Raw genomic sequence first — 22670 nt, 5'->3', positions numbered from 1 at the left:
ATGCTTAGTTTTACATGTTACAACATGTAAATGCCCTAAACTGAGTTTTTTTTTTTTGGTGAAAGCTTTGTTTTGCATGTTTTGCACGCTTAGCATGCAAAAGCCTAAATCAGCGCTCTGTCAGTTTATTTTGTGTGAATGCCACATGAAAGACAAGAAGGCTTGAAAAAAAAAAGACTTAAAAAATCATATAAATAGTTTTCTTGCATTATTACATTTTGCAAAAATAAATAAATAAAAATAAAATAATTATTAATATATATTAATGAAAATTCCCAGCATATTTACTTACTAAAAATGCTTTGAATTAAAAAAAGTTTTTTATTTATGTACATTTTTATATAGAAAATAAAGAAAATACAATTTCAATTTTTTTATGCAATTTCTTCTTCTAAATTTCACATTTAATTAACACATTTAATTAAATGTGTAACTTATGTAAAAATTGTTTCTACACCAAGAAGTATATTTTAGTGCTGTCAAACGATTTATTGCAATTAATTGCATCCAAAATATAAGTTTTTGTTTACAAAGTATATGTGTATGTACTGAGTACATTTATTATGTAAATACACACACATGCATGTATATATTTAAGAAAAAAACATGGTTACTTTATATATGAAATATATTTATATATAGTATAAATTATACAAATATAAATATATAGATGTAAATATTTTTCAAATATCTGTATATGTGTGTATTTATATACTGTATGCATGATAAATATACACAGTACACATACAACATTACATAAAAAATATTTTGAATGCGATTAATTGTGATTAATCGTTTGACAGCCTTAGTATATTTAGAAGTATATTGTATATCTCAATCATATTTGAGATGTGCAGGTCATGGTCTTTTCATTAACATGACCTGAAGCTCTCGAAGGTTTTGGCCCCATTAGCAAGCTGACATCATAGCGTGTTAACAAATCCAGTTAATTAGTTTGTTGGTATCGATTGTGTTAATGCATCAGGGGCAGGAGATGGATTGTCCAGTGGTGGTTGCAGGGTGCTATGGTGACCATCAGTGCTGAATATCTACTGATCCCGGGCCACATGAATCTATGCACCCTTCTTATTGACAATCAGATCATCTTGCATGCTGAGTGAGCCATTGATTTTGCTCTTTCTTTTCTCAGCGCGTGTTCATTTGGGACTTGGATGAAACAATCATCGTTTTCCATTCCTTGCTCACGGGATCTTACGCCAACAGATTCGGAAGGGTAAGGGATGTATTTGAAATGCAAACACAGGCAAATATTGCGGCAAAGTTTAGAATAATACACAGAAAGAGGGTCTGTTTGGGTACACCGTCCAGCTTCGAGGAACTCCGAGTTCGGTGTAATTGTTTCTTTTTTTAATAAGATGGTCGAGGCCTCGCAGGCATTCAGCTCGGCCTGCAGCTGTCTGAGTTATGTGGCTGGAACAGGCATGGATTACAAACCAGTTGCACCGAGAGTGTCCATTGACACTTCTTAAAGGTTTTGTCCTTCAGAAATGGTTCATTGTTAAGCTCAATTAAATATTTGCATTAACTGACATTTGAGAGGGGCTCATGTATTATAGCAAAGTTAAATTTTAGAATTATATATTTACTAGCATATAAAGGCAAAGAGTCTCCCCCCCCCCCTCTCTCTTTCTCTCTCTCTCTCTCTCTCTATATATATATATATTGTATTTGAAAGGAATATGCATTTATTTGGTGATACAAAATATTGATACAATAAAATATATTTCATTTTAATATATTTTAAAATTAAAAGAATATAAATTTCAGCATCATTACTGAAAGTCATTGTAATATGTTGATTTGCAGCTCAAAAAGCCTTTTTATTATCACCAATGTTGAAAACAGTTGTGCTGCTTAATATTTTGTGGAAACCATTATACATGTTTTTTTAAGAGTTATTCGATTATTAGTAAGTCTGATAGAACCGGATTTAAAAAGTATTAATAAATAAAACTATTAATTTCTCACTGTCCTCAAATGTTTGGGTAATGTACATACAATAATTTTATTATACAAAATGTGTATTAAAATATACGTGTAAATTAAATTTTTTGTGTGAGAGTGGATAACATTTTAGCTTTTTATATAATATGGGATCATTTCATTTTTAAATGTAAATCTAGCCGGTTCAAAAGGGTTATGAACATGCAGTAAGAACTAGTTTACTTCTGCGGTTGTTGTATTTGTTATTTTGTATAAACCGTCATAAGCTATATTTGAACTTTCAAAACAAACAATTTGGGAAATATGTCGATCTGCAATTCTCAGACTTTGTCAATGATCTCATGGCTTTATTTAACTCGCTCAAACATTGGTTCGATTCACCAAATTATAATTTCATAAAAAAGCGGAGTTCGTCATATGTTTTTAACCCCTCTTTGTGTCTGAAGAATGTAGAAAGCTGCTTCCTTGGCATTTTTTGACTGAGCTTCTTGAAGGGTTTTTTCTTTGTGGTGAGTGTAGATGACAGCAGCGCTCGGATGTCAGTGGAACGGGGCCCGGCGGCTGGTTTGTTCTCTTTGTTCCTCAGTCAGGGTGTTTGATGGGGGTGGTGTTTTGTTTTAAGGGTGAGGGAGCCCTGGCCCTCGACCCTGCACTGTTTATTTACTTTATCTTGGCTGAGCATGCTGGGTAAAGAAGCGAAACTCTGAGAGCGCCTCAGCCGTGTCCACTTTGCTCACACACACTCACACACTCTTAAACTGAGCCGTCGCTGCAGCCATGGCTGATTTTAAGGTCCTAACCAATCTTAAGTGTGTGTGTTTCCTTATAGGTTCAAACAGAACCCAATCTGATGTTTCAGTTGTTACTATGGAAAAGTCTAATTTCGCACATAATAATTTCGGTCTACTGGATTTCGACTGGTCAGAGGAACGTACTTGAAGAATTTAATTGGAGAATTATATGGATTAGAAATTTTTTAGAGAGATTAATTTCAAATTCTCTGTATTTACTTTTAAGCATATAGTTGGAGATACTGAAAGTTTCAACAGAAAATGATTGTTAATTATTTCAGTTCCTACTATACTAATGTTCCAATGTTTCGTCAGTAAGATTTTTCATTTTGTTTTTTGTTTTTTAAAGAAATTACCACTTTGATTCTGCATGTATACGTTAAATTTATTTTTTTTAAAAATTACAATGAATATATTTATGATGTCACAAAATATTTATATTTTAAATAAATGCTGTTCTTTTGAACCTAAAGAAACCTGAAAAATTAGAAAGAAAGAATTCTGAAAAAAAAAAATTGTCATGTTTTCCACAAAAATATTAGGCTGCACAACTGTTTTCAACACTGAAAATAACTGAGCACCAAATGAGCATATTAGAAAAAAGTTGTAAATTAAATAAAATAAATAAAATAAATAAAATAAATAAATAAAATATCACGGTTTCAGCATATCAGAATGAAAGAATTCTGAGGAGAAAAAAAAGTGTCATGGCTTCCACAAAAACATTAAGCTGCACAACTGTTTTCAACACGAAAAATAATAAGAAATGTTTCTTAAGTGCTAAATCGTTCTTTGTCCTCCTCTCTGGTGTCGAAATCTGATTACACGTTGCCCTTCCAGAAGAAATATGCTTATCCCATCTACCCTGCAACATCGCAAACCGCATATAATGTGCTCTTAAATCATATCAGCACACTCATCTCAAACCCTTACATTAAAAACCAAGGTGCTTCACGTTTCTCCGATATGAGGAGTAGATGACATAAACCGTAAGAAAACCCAGCAAAATGCATTTCTTCCAGCGAATCCGTTGAGGAAGAGCTCTATAAATAGAGCCGTGTTGGAGCGCTCACTGCTGTGGTTATCAGTTATCCTAATTGGCATCAGGGCAGTTTGCTCCCATAAAGCTGATGGTTCGGGCCAGCTGTGTGGCCGTCAGCCCTGGAGGGAAAGCTTGCAGGGTGTGGGGGTTTCGTGGGGGAGGATTTGGCACCCTTTGGGTGGCACTGATGTTTGGGGACAGGTGGCAGCAAGCGCAGAAGACCCTCCGGCACTCCGACCTGCTTGTATTCTTAACTCTCCCGCTGAATGATTGTTTAGATTTAATTGGAGAGGATTCATCGGGCCAGAGAAGTGCACTTTGCATACCTCTCACCACCAAACCTGCTTTTATTAACTGTCAGATACATACGCAGGTGTTTATATTAAGTCCACTGACTGGCAGACTCAAAATAGACGGGAGGGAAGGGAGGACTGTTCAGACAAGTCGGAGAAGCGCTTAAGAAGGAAAGAACCTATTTTTGATTAGGTTATGTATTTAAAAACTTCTTTTATAATTAAAAGTTACAACTCAGTAGTGTATATAAACTGTGAAATGATTGATCGCTTTTTTCATTAAACCTCATGTTCTTATTCTCAGTCTGAGAGACTCCACGACTCTTTTAATAGCTCTGAAAACATACTTAACATTGAAGTATCAGGTTGATGACTTCCTGCACTCATGAGAACTGATTATAAACATCATTTTAACTTGCTAACATGCATCCAGCGACCGCCGTGAAATATTTTATTTTAGTTTGGGAGGCCTCCGATATAAACAAAGAATAATTGCGATGGATTTTCACATGCAAAAAAAAAAAATTATAGAAGTGCGTGCCTGCCAATTTCAGTGGTTTTAGTCGAATTTATTTATTTTATTTTTTTTAGTAGTGTGTTATTTTTTTGTGAGGTCAACGAACTCAAACCTGGAGTTCCTGTTGTTACTATAATGTATTAAATTGACATTTCACACTTAAAAATTTTAAATGGTGCATGATAATTACATAATTGGTACATAATTGGAGTCTGTGAGAGTCAGTCTCAACAGAACATGTGGGTTAATGTTTAAAAGTGTCAGTAAGATTTTTTCCACAGTAAAGACATTCATAATATCACAAAAAATAACTTATTTTAAAATGCATGCTGTTATTTTGAACTTTCCATTCATCAGATATTGCTGGAAAACGGTCTTCAACACTGATAATAATTTTTTTCTTGAGCACCAAATCAGCATATTTAGAATGATTTCTGAAAGATCATGTGACACTGAAGAGTGGAGTAATGGCAGATAAAAAAATAGCTTTTCCATAACAGGAATACACGACATTTTAAAACATATTTAAATAGAAAACGGTTATTTACATTTTCACACTATTACTATATACTGTCTTTTCAGTTTTGATGAGCAAAAGAGATCGTACTGTGTATGAACAGAAAAAAAAAATGTCTGTGTGCCATCATAAATATACTAATTTGTAGACTATACTCAGTTTGAACATCAATTTAATAACCTCATCAGTTTTTTTTGCTGGGGTTCTGTTCTTCTTGTGTGGTTTCTGCAGATTTCTTTGTTGCGTGTGACATGTAATCAGTGAAAAGCTCAGGCGTTTCTTCAGGTGGCTTTGAGCTCTAATCCCTGAGCAGAGCTCTCTGACTCAGCACGGCTGTACAGACACTGGAATAAATCCCCTCCTTTGCTTTCCTCGCTCATTCGCACACTTGCTTTAACCTCTTAATGAACAACTAGAGAGCAGCCACTGATTAGAAAAATAAGCCTGTGTGGAATGAAGATTACCAAAGATGATTTTAAATTGAATGCTAGTCTAAATATCCATTTAATAAACCCTGCTGCCTTACAGTGCTGTACTACAGTGTTTCTTTGTTTCAACACTGCGCGCTGTCACTTTAAATGCACGAACTCCTAAATATGTGTAGTTCAGTTGGGATGAGAAAATTAACCATATACATGTGCAAAGGTGTAATTTTGTAATGAGCTTCCTTAATGAGTGCTGACTAGGTATTAAAGAGAAAAAACACTCTGCAAATGATTCATTAACTATTTAGAGAGCAGTCGCTCCCATCTTTGTGTCAGCTCGAACACAACACGAGATCGCCATTACTTGCCAGTATTGCATTACGGTGGAAACTGAATACATGGAATACATGTTAAAAAAGAGTCCATTATAATTTAAGTGAGTAATCCATTTTGATTACTGCCAGTGCCCAGGTTTAAGCATCACTTGCTAAAGCGGTTTTGTGTAGGAAAAGTGTGCATCTTCCTGTTTCTAGAAGTTTCTATTAAATTCCCGACTTCAGCCTCTCACAAATTGTTGGAAAATGCTTTATCTGATGTGAGAAGATTGTTTGGGGGAAATGAGGGTGAAATGCATCAGTAGTAATGTGTAGAAATATGATCTGGGCTCTGAGGTAGGTGAACAGTGATATATTCTTGAGAACACCTTGACCTCAAACTCATTTCAACTTATAAGGCATCTTAGATTGGGTTTTACTGCCCACAGTACTATCTATCTATCTATCTATCTATCTATCTATCTATCTATCTATCTATCTATCTATCTATCTATCTATCTATCTATCTATCTATCTATCTATCTATCTATCTATCTACAGTATACTGTATGTGTGTATTATTAACTGTCATATAATATGAAACATTTGATAAAATATCATTAAATTACTATATATATATATATATAGAGAGAGAGAGAGAGAGAGAGAGAGAGAGAGAGAGAGAGAGAGAGAGATGTAGTATTATGTTCAAAATATATTTTCCTAAGTAAATATGAAAAAACATTTTTTTTTTCTTGCTGTGTGTCTTTCAGGATCCACCAACGTCAGTGTCATTGGGACTAAGAATGGAAGAGATGATCTTCAACTTGGCCGACACACATTTCTTCTTCAACGACTTGGAGGTAAGTCCAGGACTTGCTGAGACTTTGGGGGGATTGTGTTTTTTGCGGTCACCCTATCTTTCTTCACCCCCTGCGAAGCTTAATGCAAGTCTTCTAATACAGTGATTACTTCTTCAGCTTGCGTTCTTCGCGGCCATATTTAAAACCCAGCCCCAAGATGTGGATAAGTCACAACACAGTGTATACATTACATTACGAGCACAAGAGCAGTCCATTAAAGTTTAAGCCATCGCATCAACAACCATTTAATAGCAGGGTGCCTATTTCGCACTAACGTCCCTCAGTGGTGAAGTATTACCTCGGAACCCATGGGACACTATGAATTTGACATGCACTGTCAGTCTCCCCGTCCTGCGGCCATCACCGGCCCCATTCCCTGCCGCCCAGGCCGATTTGTCAGCTTCTAATATTTCTGTACATGCTCTGACTGTCTGCATGTCGTGCTGTGTGCTCTGTGTCTCTGTCCGCTCCGGCCACAGACTCTCAGTCACGGTCTGAAAGTGGCAGCTCTTCCCGCTCTGCCTGATTCATGTCGGATCATTGTCAAATCTGCCCCCGGGGGCAGATACTGAGAGGTTATCTAGGTGTCTGTCTGCCCCGCCTGGTGAGGGGTGAAAATAAGACTGGTAGGGTCACTTCTGCTCGTGATTGGCAGCGCTCCACTTGTTCATAGCAGTGAAGTTCAGTTTGTCCAGATCTGGTGTTGCTCGAGCTAACACTTCATTTAGTGATTTGAACAGATCAGCGATATGGCTTGTTAAAATAGCTGCAGGTCTGTAAATACAGACTGTGAAATCATTCAATAGATGCACAACCCCTTAAAAGCTTTGTGCTAGAAAATACAAAAATGGAGGTTGTTATTCGCTGGAAATCTATTCAGTTAATCAGTTGATTTGGTTCAGACAAAACTGTTCTGAATGATTCGTTCACAAAAAGAATAAATATGATTATGTATCATTTTTTATATGCACATTTCTAAGACAAAATTATCAATATGATCTAAACTTTGCTGAATAAACTGTTGTCTGATTGTCAGTCTATACTTTTTTTAACAAGTAAAAGGCCTTTCAATATAATTCCAATATTATATATCATTTTACAGTGATTTATATAAAGTAAATATGACCATAACTATTGTATAGTGAAAAATATATTTTTCAAAGTTATTGGACTGAAGCAATTAGGTTTATCCATACATCTTTTTTTATTTGTATTTTTTTGGGGGGAAATCATGTTTAATCAACAGTTTATTTGTTTTAGTTTTTCACTCATCACTGTATTAAATTGCTTTTTTTTTGCCTGCCTACAATTAAAACTACAGAACTTTGAACATAAAACTAAGCATCTAAAAAGCATCTTACTGAGACATAATGGAGATATAGAGTAACAGCTGATATTTTTAATAATTTAATACAAGTAGTGTGTTTTTAATAGTCACAATTAATTTACATTGAAAGCCATTATTTTTTCATACTTTTTCTACTTTTTGCCCATATAAATATCAGCAGCTGCACCAACTTTTATATTTTTGCTCTGTTTGGGCTTCTGAGTAAAATTCAGATGCTTTCTTTTTTTTTTTTTTTACTCTTCTTCCTTGAGTATGAGTTCCATATTCTTATTATGTAATATTCAGCATAAGTAATAAAAGCCTTATTTATCAAATATGACAGAAAATTGTCTTTTTGTGTTAATTTAACAACAATGGTGGAAATATATATATATATATATATATATATATATATATATATATATATATATATATATATATATATATGTATATATATATATATATATATATATATATATATATATATATATATATATATATATATATATATATATATATATATATTTATTTATTTATTTATTTATTTATTTTAATTGTCAGGCTTAACAGGGTTAAACTCATTGATTACAGTTGGAAGATTATAAGTGATTAAATATACATAAAATTCAGTCCCGCACAAAGCAATAATTTGACTCACATGCACAACTTTGATGAGTCTTTGCCTCCTTTTTGAAAACTTCTGTCCAAATTCATTTTAATTGTATGAAAAGGAGCAGCTTGAACATTCTCCAAAATATCTTCTTTTGTGTTCCACTGAAGAATTACAGTAATTTGTGTTTGAAAGGACACCAGCTCTAACCTATCCCACTGAACCCACCCGAGCCCAGACACCACTTTCGAGCCACTTCCCTCATCCCCAGAACCCGACACCACTGACCCATTGATTTTCCTATGTGTCCTGCTCGTGGCTGACCCCGTGAAGGAGGAAATGTTTTGTTTGATACTGAAGTGTGAGGAGAACTGTTGCGAGTCTGCCAAGTCTCATTAGTCAACGGCCCTGCTCCGCTTTTCCTGCCGCGAGAACCAGGGAGAAAGAAAATGTTTGTGCTGCCCGAGACATTCGAGTGACGGGGAGATTCCAATCGCACTCATCTTGATCAAAGTTAATTGGCAGCAATTGGCTGTTAAATATTTCCGTATGTTGGGCTACACTAAGTTGTGCCCGCTGCACTCTGTATAATGAATATGCCCTTCTGTCATTTAAAACATTATGACAGTTTTGTGACAAAGCTTAAATGTGGCTTTTCAAAACATCTGTCCTGTATTTTGATTTCGTTTCATGTGTTTAAACCACTCGCGTAGGATTCGGCTGTCGAGGCATCTTGTAAAATGACTGGATTGTGCAATGCGCAGTTTTTCCTTTCTACTACGTCTCAGCAACGGAATTATTGCATTTCGTTTTGACACTTTAAAGCTAAGGACATTTCTCTTAAAACGGCGATTGCATGCAAAAGCAGAAAACTTACTTTAAGCCGTAACAGAATGTATTCTTTGAACTAAACGGGGTGTTTAGAAGGACAGGCCAAAATTGTGGAGAACTTCAAGTTGTAAATAATTCCACAGCAGAAATGTATTTGAGACCTTGAAGAAATGCACATGCTCAGTCGAATATAGTCAGAGTTCTCTCTGGCCTTTCACATACAAATGTCTAATGGTGACTGGTGATTGTCAACTGTGTAACTTACAAATGTGCAAAGGACAGCCGGCGCAGTCCAGAAATACACCACCGGCCTCTCGGCAGTTGCTTTGCTCCAAACTCTTACATCGCTCATTTTGGGGAATAAACCAAGACTGTTTAGGGTAGAAATGCACATGGATACATTTTCTTGTGGTCGCATCCTGTGTGATTAAAACGTCAGCGTGTGTTGGTGATGTGTGGGGGATCTGTGTAGTGGATGGGTTGTGTTATTTGTTCGCGGTTCCGCCTGCTTTCTTGCACCTGTGTGTGATTGGAGTTTGTTTAATATCTGATAATTGCACGATTGTGCATATATAGGGATGTAATAAAAAGCCATGTCGTATTGGTCATAAGGGATGTACTTCACTTACACACACACATATACTGACGCAGAGGTCTCTGTCTTATTTTTTTGGCTCACTTAATTATTGATGTTGAACAATGACAGAAAATATTTCATGCTTGGCAGCAATATGATCCTTGTATTGATTGCAGTATATTGATTCAAATTTCTTCATGAAAGAGGAAGATTTTAGTGGTTATTTTCAGGAACCACAAGTTTGACACTAAAATAATGTGTGCAGAATGTCTGGTGATGTTTTTATGAATAATTTTATTGAATGGTTAGTTAAAAAGTGAATTGCTTTTTTTTTTTATGCATGTGTAAAATGTACTTAATCTTAAAAAACGCTGTGCCCTTTTTAATTTTTACATTTATAAATAATCTTCTACTTTGTACTATATTTTGTCATTGATTTACACGTAGCATTAAGTAAACTAGCATTCAAAGTTTAGGGTCAGTAACTGTTTATGTTTTTGAGTAATATGCTCACCAAGGATGCGTTTATTTGAACAAAAATACAGTACAAACAATAATAGTGAAATATTCTTAACATTTAAAATAACGGTTTTCTTTTTTAAAGTGTGTTTTTCTGTAATGCAAAGCTTCAGCATAATTTTCTTCAGTGTCACATGATCCTTCAGAAATCATTTTAAGATGCTGAATTGATGCTTATTTTTTAATTATAATCAATGATAAAAACAGTTGTCCTGCTATAATTTTTGAAGAAACCATTATTTTTTCCCCAAGATTTTTTTGATGAAAAAAAAAAAACAGCATTTATTTGAAATATACACTTTTTGTAACATTATACTTTACAAATTATACTTTACTTCCACTTTTGATCATATTAATGTTCCCTTGATAAATAACAGTAATATGTTTTTGTTTTACAAAAAAGAAATCATAATGGTCCGATCACTTTCAAAGTAATGTATATGCATAGAGTATTTTAAATTAAATTAAATAAAATAATTTACTTTTTCTATGGAAACTTAATATTCACAATCGAATTTGAAACTAAAATAAACCCTTTAAAAATCCTTTAATTGGTTTAAATATTTAATAGTTTTTATGAGAAATCAAGGCACAACAAATAGCATTTTTACAGGAGAAGTCACACATTTAATATGAGTATAAATAAACGCACACTGGTTTAGTTGGCATCCTTCCCTTTAATTATACCACAACTGGTTATACCATAATTCTTGTATGCAATTACCCCAGTCTGTGTGATATGCAGCGTGCAGTACCTGAGTTTGAGGATGTGTTGGGGATGAAAGCATTCTTGTGTGTTGGGTGAGAGGTGGAGTGCGGGTTGGTGTGTGGGAATGTGCGTCTCTGGAGGCCCGTCCGTGCTCCCTCTCAGTGGGGAAGGGCCACTGCTCGCCGGGAGAGAAAACAACACAGAGCCGTCTGCCGGACAGAGTTCTCCTCCCTGGCTCTGCCGAGGTGGGAACGGTTTTAATTATCCCCGGCCGTACCTCCGCAGACGCATACCTGAGGCCAACCCTGTGACACTGCAAACGGGACGATTTTAGCACCTCCAGGATGAAGGGCCTTTGCTTATCAGTTTACAACTGGGATTGAGTAGAGGTGTGACTTTTTTTAGAATTGCATTTTTTTGTGACTTTAAAACATTTAACACAGTGTTTAAATCTGAAATCTTTCCAGTGCAATTCACCTATCTTAGTTTGCAGTTTTCCTCTCGGTTATTTACGTAGGTAGATTTGGTAGATGGTAGCTTTGTTATTTAATATACAGTATTTCTGGCCAATACCACAAGCAAATGTTCCATCAAAATTCCTCGAGCTCTTTGGACCAAATCAAAATAGAGGAGGGACCTCTTTTGAAAGTGAAATAAGTCATTATCATAACTTTCCCTGCACACATTGTGTGTTCGGGAACACGATTGACTCTGTGGATTTAATGTGTTTTTACGTCTAGACGCAGGTAGTGTCTTTTGGCTGTCGGGGCTTCAGAGGTCCCCAGGCAGGAGCCCTGATGTGTTTTGGAATGACTAAAAAGAGAAAAGAGAGCTTCTAAAGTCTTCTTTCAGCATCGGCCCCTCTCTTACCCAGCAGCCCACAGTAATGGGGCCTAAAAGCAATAAGGGTTGTGCGTCTGTGGAAAATGTAGTGTTATAAACAATGTGGTGACAAATGAATGTTTCTTCATCCTTATGCAGTTTTTTTTTTTTTTTTTTTTTGGATTTAAGCAACACTGTGTTTTAAATTAAGATCCTCAGTTTAGACAATATGAGAACAATGTATCATGTTATTTGCTGATATAATCGTCAAACTGTTAATAAGAGCAGGTGTTTGCTTTTCTTCCAATTTGGACGGACTTTTGTTTTAACTGGCGTCACACCTATAAAGTACAAATGCAGTGGAACATTTGGGCCTTGGATGTGTATGCTGAGACCACGTTTGACCAAATTCAAACCATATTTTCCGTTATCTTCTCTGCATCATACTCACTTTACTTGAGTTTACTTAACTTAAAGTTTCGCGAAATATACTTATTAATGTTAAGAAATTCTTCTTAACTGCTATTCTTATTCTTTATGAGTAGAGTTAAGAATATTTTGTATCGTAAGTATCGTATCATATCATACCGTTTCTTTCTTAAGAAGATTTTCATGAATCTGGCCTCTGCTCTTTTCCATCTTCATATGCCAGAGTGCGAAAAGCCTCTGTTTTAGGAAGGTCATGCTTCCAGAGAGCTTTGTTTTACTCGGCTGTTTGAATTCCATGACTGTTCAAGCACAAACTGTGGATTGGAATGAAGTGGGTCTGAAGAACTCTCTTTGTTCTCCATATCCTGTGTCCGACCCACAGGTAAGCTGCACCCTCCCTCTTTCCCCTCTACCTCTCTCACTCTTCACGTGGGCCAACTGTGGTGGGAAAGTGATGGGGGGGGGGACACTGGGGTCATGAACCCCTCTCACAGATGGGGGGATGATAGACCTGCCAATGGAGTGGCAGCATTGAGAACCTGCGAACCGTGGATCGGGCTTTTTCACATGGACTTAGCTTGTAGGCTTGGAGGAATGTTGTGATGATGGCTGTAATCACTCACACTGTGCCTTTGTTACCTGGGACGCTCACCTGTGTGGGGAGCCGGTTCCTTCTCCAGACTACGCTTTAGCAGAGTTTAGGGTCTGGCCCAAAGGCAAAGCCAGGGATGAATGCTCCTGAGCTGAGAGAGAAAGAGAGGGGAGGGGGGAGAAATGGTTGTAGCCAGGGAGAGTAATGCAATACGGATGTTTCCAGCTCGGGACGAGACGGAAAGTGAGGTTTGTAGTTTTAAATAATCATTTTCTTTTTTGACATTCTGCAGCAGTCGCTTCTGTGCAGTCGGCAGCAAAGCCCTTCCTCTGGCCAACAGGAAGAATCAGCCAGTCCGGCCTGATTGCTTAATGACAGATGCCAGCCGAACAAAGGAGGCTCTGATAGCTCGCATAAATGAAAAGGTTTTTCTAGGCCGGGATAGTCGGAGGAGGAACTGAAAGGAAAATGAGAACGAGTAAATGTAAATAGAGAAGAGCTGATTTCAAGGTGTTTATTTTGTAGTTTTTTAGGCTCCTCTCGCAGTTTCCCGCAATTTTTCCCACACATTTACACATTTATTTCTTTTAGCAGGACCTTCGGAGAGTTTAACGAATGAGAAGGGATCAAAAAATTGATGGATTAAACAGAGACAATGTGTTTGTGTAAGACGTAATTATGTACGGATTGCAGAGGAGGATCTTTACACAGCCTACAGTAGGAACATCTGGTGTTAGTTAGCAGCGATTGTAAGTCTGTAAGAACCACTGCTTGGTGAACAAGAAGTACGATAAAAGAAAAGACAACTTCATTGCCATCTCGGTTTTTCCTATATATTAATTGTTGTGTTTTTTTTACCACCAGCTCAGTCGTGCTATTGTTCATACAATAATTATATTATCTCACCCTTTCAACATAACACCTTCTTGAAGATACCTTCAGCCAGCCTTGAAGATCAACCACATGCTGTATTTAACCACTTAAAGCTGGCCCATCCTCGGTCATTAGGCTTAACGGTGTTTACGAGTGCTTAAGAAGCTGCCCTAATGAGTCTCATGAGTTACTGTAAGACATTAGGACCGGGCGGCTCCATTAGGGTCCGGGTGCAGCTACCAGAGAGGCAGTCAAGTGGTTTATGTGGGCTCCAGCTGTGTGCAGTAATTGCTAGAGGTTGTGCATTCTTTCTTTGCCCTCACTTTCATCCCGGAGGTCTGGAAACCCACAACATGACTGTTAATTGTGTCGTAATAACCAGCGAATTAAAAGGCAATGTAAACATGCGGTGATTCCGTCAAACGGAGATGGTAACGTGTTAAGAGACCTAGGCAGCTGCACGCACTCGAACGGGGGTGGTACTTCTGGAACGTGTTTTTGCATGACAATTTTTATAGTTTGGATTTTTTTTCTAAATCATACTTTCGGTTGGAAATATTTCAGTATATTTGATTTATCTGAAATGGCGCATTTGTCAGCATAACCGTCATACTTAGGATTAAACGTTGCGATGGAGGCCCCAGCTTTCGGTAATGATTTTGGCCTGTCCAAAGGTCCTCTCTGGAAAACAAATTGGTACTTCAGATGTATTACAGATCCATCGCTGACTATCTAGAAACAGATTACACAAATAGCTTGAGGTGTTCCTGAGCCGCGGCTGCATTTGGCAGTCCATCTTTTGGCCCCGCAACACTCTTGAGTTCTCCATGTGAGGTCACCCCAGCTCCCCCCCACAAACGCCCCTGCCTCCTGCCCCCCTCCCCCTTATCTGAGCCCTGGAGAGGAGGAGCAGGGCACCGGGTCAAAGTCTTTTCCTCTTTGGATCTCGAGGCTTGCTGGGAGAGGCTTGGCGAGAGAATGGCTGCATTAGAGCAGGGGTTAGGGGTCAAGATTTTAATTCTGTTAAAGAACAGCTGGTTTGAGTTTCTCTTCACGTCGCTCTCCCCTCCCTCTCCCCACAAATCCAGAGAGATGAAAAATTTGTTCAGAGGGGAACCAGTAAAATAAAAAAGGTTTACGGTCTAAAGCGCTTACCCCTACCCTGCTGTAGCATTAGACAGGAATGCAATAACGTCAGCATTTGGCCAGGTTCAGATTGAGTTAAAACAAGGAAGTCCTTTTTGTATTTTTGTGTCTTAGCAGCCTGTTGAAACTTAATTAAAAGGCTTAAAGTTCTGGGAAGGAAATTAGAAAATAATAGCTAAAAGGAAATACCCCCTTTTAATATTCAACTACCAAGTAAATTGTTGGATTAAACTTGAAATATGAATGGAGGTTTAACAGAAGAGCTGGCAATGTCAACCCATTTTTCTTTTACTTCATTGGATGGGGTTTAATTCATAATTATATTGTATTTAATCTATTATAGAAATGTAATAATAGATGTAATATATATTTTATTTAATAATTTATTTAATATGTAATAATATATTTAAGTTTAGTTTATTATTATTTAATTTTATTATTATTTTATCTGTTAACTTATTTTCTTGCAGAAGATTTTTGGAACACACAAGCCGCCAACCCTGTCTTTCCATGTGATTTTTGTTTGATTTGAATGCTCATGCCCTGCTCACTAACATCTCGAGCTCTTGCAAGGGGAGGGGAGAGAGAACGACTATAAATGGAAAACTAATAACAGATTTTCAGTCTGCTTTCTCCAAAAAGCTGGCCTCGGGCTGTGTTGGTGTGTGGCTCGGCAGCAATCAGAGGTCATAATTTCATTGGCGGTTAGCATCAGGTTCAATTTTTCTAGTACGTTACATTTACCAGAAAGTCTGGTTTGTGTTACTGTGGACACTGGCTGAATCAGCTTTGAGCTGGAGAATCACTCAGCCTCTCCAAGAAGTGGAGACCCTGAAGGGGGCACAGACGCTCTCATTATCCCACAGCTATCTCTTTGTTCAGGCACCGGACTCTGGATAAGCAGACCTAACACGTAGAGGCAGTTGCTACCTTCCCGGAGTCTACCGATACCGACTTTACATACCACCAGATGTGTATATCAAGAGATCCCCCTAGTGGTAGTGGTCAAATGGGTTGGATCCCCAGTCCCCTGATGATGGTGTTTATTTTTATTAAGATTTAGCAGGTGGGGGGTTAGAGGCTGGAAGTGGTTGAGGGTTGATTTGAGCTTTCGGGAGAGAGCTCAGCCTTCAATTGGGAATTCCACAGTTGTTGACATTATTCACTTCATGGATTCAAGCTGCCAGATCGCAACCAATTTTGCACATGAAAACCATTAATCAAATTGGTATATTTTAATTCCAACCAGCTCACCATGGCCGCCCTTTGTTTTTGCTTGTTTCCAGGAGTGCGATCAGGTCCATATCGACGACGTGTCATCAGACGACAACGGGCAGGATCTAAGGTAAAGCTAGTACCTTACTAGTCCTTTCACAGTTATCTCCAATTGAAGTCAAGCTCAAAAGCCATTCATTCTCTTTTTCCCTCCTCTCTGTTTAGTACATATAATTTTAGCACAGACGGATTCCACGCTGCTGCCACTAGTGCCAACCTGTGTCTGGCCACCGGCGTACGAGGAGGTGTGGACTGGATGAGAAAGCTGGCCTTCCGCTACAGACGAGTAAAAGAAATTTACACCACCTATAAAAATAACGTCGGAGGTAATCCCCCAATAAACTGCTTTGCTAAAATTACTGGGGAAGAGGGGTGGTGTGTCAACAAAAGCACTCACAAGTTTCTCAAATAATCTCTTATGCAGAAACCACTTGGTCTGGGTAAATTTCGAAAATTTCGCAAAGTATTCAAAGACGTTCCAACTCAAACAATGTTTCTGTTCATTTCAGGTCTGCTTGGCCCGGCCAAAAGGGAAGCCTGGTTGCAATTGCGAGCAGAAATTGAAGCCCTGACTGACTCCTGGTTAACACTGGCTCTGAAAGCACTAACATTAATCCACTCAAGGTAGGCCTTAGCACGAGTGAATTATATAGAGCCCATCTCTGATACACATAAATCAGCGAGAGGCATGAATAACAGTGTGCTTTATGCCCCAATACCTCAAAGAACACATTTTAAGTGACCATCCATTTTTCATGGAGCATTCTGAATGACAAATGGCGCTCCTCTTTAGCCTTGTCCTCCCTTGTGCGATTTAACTTGACATTATTTGCCTTTCAATTACAGATCAAACTGTGTGAACATCTTAGTGACCACAACACAGCTCATACCAGCCCTCGCCAAGGTCCTCCTGTACGGACTGGGAGTAGTATTTCCAATTGAAAATATTTATAGCGCCACGAAAATAGGTGAGTGTGAGCTCAGTATTGACTACCTGCGTGTATGAATGGACTCTATTGGAGTGTGGCCATAATTGCAGCAATATTACGTGTAAACAGTGCGAGACACATGGCGTGTGATTGGGTTAGGCTGCAGAAGTGGCGGACACACGAGAGGGTTGATGTTCAGGAAGAGGTCTAATCAGGCTGGGATTATTTTCTTGGAGCTCAGCCTGAACTGGGCCTCTCCTTTTCAGGTCTACATATGAAACCACTTCGGCAAATTTATGTCATTCCACTTTGACGTTTTTTTTCTTCTCTGCTTTTGTGAATGCAAAATAAACACCGACCTGTACTTTCATACTTTCATTCGCGCAAAGCTCAGCGCTTCCCTCGCTGCGGCATTTGCATGTGAGGTTGATTTAGCTTGTTAAACTCCATTTGTCCCATGTTGTGGGAGGAATAAGGCACACTTAATGCTTTTCAGACTACTTTTATCGGAGCATCGATCTTATCGTATCTCCAAGCCAAGGCAAAGTGTTTATACTGCGTAATTTTGTGTAACTTATTGCGTATTTAAAGAGCCCCTCACCAGGACTGGATCTTGGATGTGGCTTCCTTGCTTTCTGCAGCAACCTAAACCTGATTCTTCTCTCCCCAGGAAAAGAGAGCTGCTTCGAGAGAGTAATCCAGAGGTTCGGGAGGAAAGTTGTTTATGTGGTGGTGGGGGATGGCGTGGAGGAGGAGCAAGGTTCGAAAAAGGTATGAAGATGCTTAGAACTCTATAGCACTTTCCCTTTAAACCTTCAATTTCTCCAGTCCATTCTCTGAAAATGTCATTTGACCAGTGAGAGAATGATTCTCGTATTGTAATCAGCTCAATTCCCCTGACAGCTCGAATGTAAAAGGAGGGGAGATGACATAATTACACATCCCTGCATGTGACTGTGCCGTTTCACCGTGTGTAATGCTAGACAAGTCCTCTCAGGCATGTTAGAGGGGCCGGTTCATAAATATAACATGCATTTAAGGCGCTTAAATCATTGTTAGATAAGTCGAGGATATTCAGAAGAACATTAGGAGTGTTGTTGTCCCGTCTCTTGTTGTTCAGACCAGAAGATTTATGTTACCTGCCGCCTGTGCTTTCAGAACATCCACCAGGTTTTCCAAAGCTGTAAGCCACAAAACCTGAAATGATTCATTGTGTAATTAATTATCAAAGCTGCTTGTTGTTCAGACAGGTTCCGAACAGACAAAAACTTGTTGGTGTGATTATTATATCGTGCCAAGTGATTCGTTCCATGTTGTCAGTTGATCATGCAAGGAATGTGAATGTAGGAAGTCTAAGCTTTACGTGTCAGTCCCCATTTCCTCTGAAACAAAGTGTTTCGACGTAGCGGAGGGGATTTTAATAAGTCCTTGGCACTTGAGAAACCCGGCTTGATATAAAATGCCACAGTTTTGTCAGATACAACACTAGCGTCAAGTGACTTTCTAGGAAACCACCAAAGCAAAGTTAAACCTTTGTATACTTTCGTTTTTTCCATCGTATCCCAGAAACAATTCCCCTCTAGTTAATAACCCGACCAAGGCAAAAGTAGATATCATCTCTGGCTTTTAAAGTTAAAAGCAAAGACAATTTACAAAACAAAAGAAAAGAGTCTTTTAAGGGTCAGTGCAAGCTTCTTTAAGCGGAACATATGCTTGAGAGAGGCTATACCTTTGATAAGATTCAGTAATGGTTTGTGTGCAGACGACTCTGGGCTGACAAGCTTCTTTCATTCTGGCAGAATCATATTTCCCTGTGGCCTCTCCCAGGAACAATGCCTTATTTGCAATGTTGTGTTCAGATAAGTTTGTGCAGAAGTGCCGTATATATATATATATATATATATATATATATATATATATATATATATATATATATATATATTGCACCTTTACATTTCCTTACAAGTAGTAAAACATTTTGCTGTGTTTTCTAATGGGGCCTTTGTTGTTTTACATATTTTAAATATATTATTATATTTTTTTCATTTAAATTAAACTGATTTTTTTTTTTACCCCTCTAATTTCCCTCACTGCTCATTAATATTTGAACAACATGTACCCACCAAATCATCCTGCAGAAAGAAAAAAAAAACTGAATAAGAAGTAGAGGACCCCTGAAGAATCTCATGACTGTGTGTCAAGGTCCATAAGTTTCTTAAAATCTTTTCATGACCAAGTTCAGGTTATACAATATCATGTGAGCTGACCTCCCAAAAATGAAATCATATGTTATGAATGAATAATTAATGCTATTTATTATTATTATTATAAAAGCTTTTTTAAACATTTTCAAAAACCTTTTTGATATTATTAAAAAAGATTAAGATACACATGTGCATGTGTATTCAAAATGTAGGAAAAAAATGGTTTAAATTGAAAATGTTTTTTTTTCTTCTTTTAAACCAACATGAACACAAAGAATACATTAAATACATTTATTGAAGTAGATATATGTCCTTTATTTTTAACTAGATTTATTTCCTTGTAATATTGAGCTATCTGTCCATAGTATTTTTATTATTATTATTATTTTCTTAACTGATACTTGCTGAGTAATCTCATTGGTATGGTGCTGCTTCAGTGGTTGTAGTTTGTCAGTTCTTTCTCTTTTCAAGTCTTGTGTGATTGTTACGGGCCATCGAGGCTGTTCAGACGGCACTCACGGGCGTGATTGTTTTTCTAAGTGAAGTGTTCATTGCAGGTTTTGTGTTTCTTTATTTTCTCTTTCACCCTCAAACACACACTCTCTCTCTCTCCCTGTGTTTTCCAGCACAACATGCCTTTCTGGAGGATCTCTAGTCACTCTGACCTCATGGCCCTGCATCATGCTCTGGACCTGGAGTACTTGTAGCACTGTGACGGCCCTATCGCTCTGTCCCAGACCATGCGGGGGCCCTGCAGACCCATACCCTGCGTCGCCCGAGCGTCTGCGTTCCTACAGCACCAGACCAAAAACAAAACCATTCACATACATAACGTAGAGAGAGAGAGCGACATGCTCAGCGTGTTGACACATGGCCGCAATTCGTCTTAACCCTAAACCTTTTTCGAAGTGGAGGAGAGTGAATTTATGGCGTTGCAGCTGCTGGCCCTGGTTAACTGTGAATTGGCTTTTTTTCCGAAGCCATCAAAATGTTTTACAGCCCTGTGTATGCAGGGGACTCGGCAAGGGTTCACACCTGTGACAAAAACTGAGCTACCGATGCCTTTGGAACTCAGCAGGACTCCGATCCCACTGCGACTTGGTGTAATGTTTTGTCTCTTTATGTCTCCACCGATGGTACAAAGACAGTCGAGCACAAGCCCTACGTTTTCCTTATTTCGCCCTGGATGTCCTACACTTCTTATTTATAATCTTTGAGAGACTTTGTGGAGCGGCACCGACCCTGAAAAAGAGACTTGTGCCTTTTTGCATTACAAAGTACTTTGATTCCCCTACACCAAGAAGTCTACGGAGGGAAAAAAAAGGATTTTCTAAATAATTTAAAGAAAAAAAATTAACGAAACGTTATTTACATTGCAGAGACAATCGTGTACAGCCATTTTGGTGTGCGTGTGTGCGTGTGTGTGAGAGTGTGTGTGTAAATTTGTAATCACTGGACTATTCCTTCCTATATTGATTAAGGTACATGCTGTGGAAAGCCGTTTCTTGGAACTACGTACGTAAAGGCGTTGGCGCAGAAGCTCGTGCAAAGCCTGAAAGTGTTGACGTGTTCGAGGTTTCATTCAATAAATAAATGTAGATAAGGATTTTTTCTTTTTTTTTTTCTTTTTTTTTGTGAAAATTGTTTTGTCATGACCAAAAGCATGGATGTCAAGTGTCAATAATTTCGTAATTTTCTTCAGCGATGTTTTGCTTCCTCCTTTGTAGGCTTCTGCTCCTCAAAGGTGGTGAGAACTTGCAGAGTCCATAGAGACTTTCTCCACCATGAAATGTGGCTCTTTCAGTCAGGATTTCAAAGTGAATTAAATCCCAATGGTAGCTCAAACTCTAAGGCAGAACATTAGCAGCATAATAACAATAATAATCTTTTGAATGTCAAGCTTCGAACTGAGTGTAAATGTCTGTATCCCCTGTATCTCCTGCTCAAGCTGGACATTGAACCTCAGCGTCCACCATGGGCGTTTAAGCTTAAATAGGTTTTATTATCTTTTGTACCGGCGCAAAAGCAGAAAGTCTTGTACAGCAAGTGTAATTTTGTATGAAGTAGTCTTTTTATTTTATTTGGAAATCGCTGTAGTTGGATTTTCATGATGCATATTGGTAGTTCTAAGGTAACTGTGGACTGGAAACTCTAGCTCTTAGACTTTAAGAAAGAAAGCCACTACTCACTCACACCTACACACACGCACTCACAATGGAGTTGAGAACATACATGTGCTATCAACTGTGAATTTCCCCAGCTAACTCGATCAGTTTTTAATTCTCCCTTCAGGCACATGATAATGTTCGGCTCCTGCAGGTGAGGTCTTCTTCTCTGGCCTAGCCTTTCTCACCACATTTACAATTTCACTCCTCTTATTGCATCGCCCGCCACCTCCCGTAACGGGGAATCACATTTTGCTGCTAGATCACAGTAACAGTAGATGTTTTCTAAATTTAACACACATTTTTTTTTTTTTTTTTATAAATGATGCAATCATAATGCAAACTGGAAATAATTGACAATATGTGGGCCTCATTGTGAAACAGTTTGTCGTGTCTGCAAAAAAAAAAAAAAAAAAAAAAAAAACGAAAATGTGTACAGATGTTTTTGACATTTATTATTTGATTGTGTTTAAATTAATAAAAACTGATTTGTGAACTGTTACACATATTTTTCCCTTTATGCAAGTGATTGAAATGGTGGCTCTGCAATTTTCTGCCACAGAGTTTGTATTTATTGACTGTTTGGTCTTGCGATCAAATGCCCCCCAAATTAAGTGTTTCGGAATGGCAGTTTTCTCCAATTGATGAATGTCCAGAGATCATTATATAAACAATTTATATAGATATATATACATGCATAGAAGGATACTTTATAAAAGTCCCATTTTATGGGATGGGAATGTAGAATTTGTGTGGCCTCCTCTGACGTTTGGTGGTCTGCAATTCAGCATTTCCCCCTCTGACAGATTCTCAGACAACACGTCATGTATGGCACTTTTGTTTAAAACATCATAACTGATGTAATGCCATATAAAGCTCCATGTCCCTCTCATCTCTGTGCAAAGCAACTGTTAAAACAATATGTGGGATTTCAA

At 37.9% G+C, this 22670-nt stretch overlaps 1 protein-coding gene across 10 annotated transcripts in view; it reads left to right on the top strand.

Annotated features, from left to right (window-relative positions):
- Positions 1-22237, top strand: part of LOC128013683 (eyes absent homolog 1-like) — a 54509-nt gene extending 32272 nt beyond the window's left edge. For all 10 annotated transcript variants that reach the window (XM_052596821.1, XM_052596822.1, XM_052596823.1 and 7 more), the window contains 8 exons: positions 1151-1234; positions 6638-6727; positions 16449-16507; positions 16603-16763; positions 16947-17061; positions 17284-17405; positions 18037-18137; positions 20197-22237. In XM_052596821.1, the coding sequence (XP_052452781.1) occupies positions 1151-1234; positions 6638-6727; positions 16449-16507; positions 16603-16763; positions 16947-17061; positions 17284-17405; positions 18037-18137; positions 20197-20277 (813 nt within the window). In that variant the 3' untranslated portion in view covers positions 20278-22237. The remainder of the gene's footprint in view (positions 1-1150; positions 1235-6637; positions 6728-16448; positions 16508-16602; positions 16764-16946; positions 17062-17283; positions 17406-18036; positions 18138-20196) is intronic.
- Positions 22238-22670: the final 433 nt, after the last annotated feature.

The sequence above is a fragment of the Carassius gibelio genome, chromosome B24 (assembly GCF_023724105.1).
Source record: "Carassius gibelio isolate Cgi1373 ecotype wild population from Czech Republic chromosome B24, carGib1.2-hapl.c, whole genome shotgun sequence".
NCBI classification, from domain to species: Eukaryota; Metazoa; Chordata; class Actinopteri; order Cypriniformes; family Cyprinidae; genus Carassius; species Carassius gibelio.
Note: the sequence above shows the minus strand (reverse complement) of the source record. Positions and strands in the feature narration are given on the sequence as shown.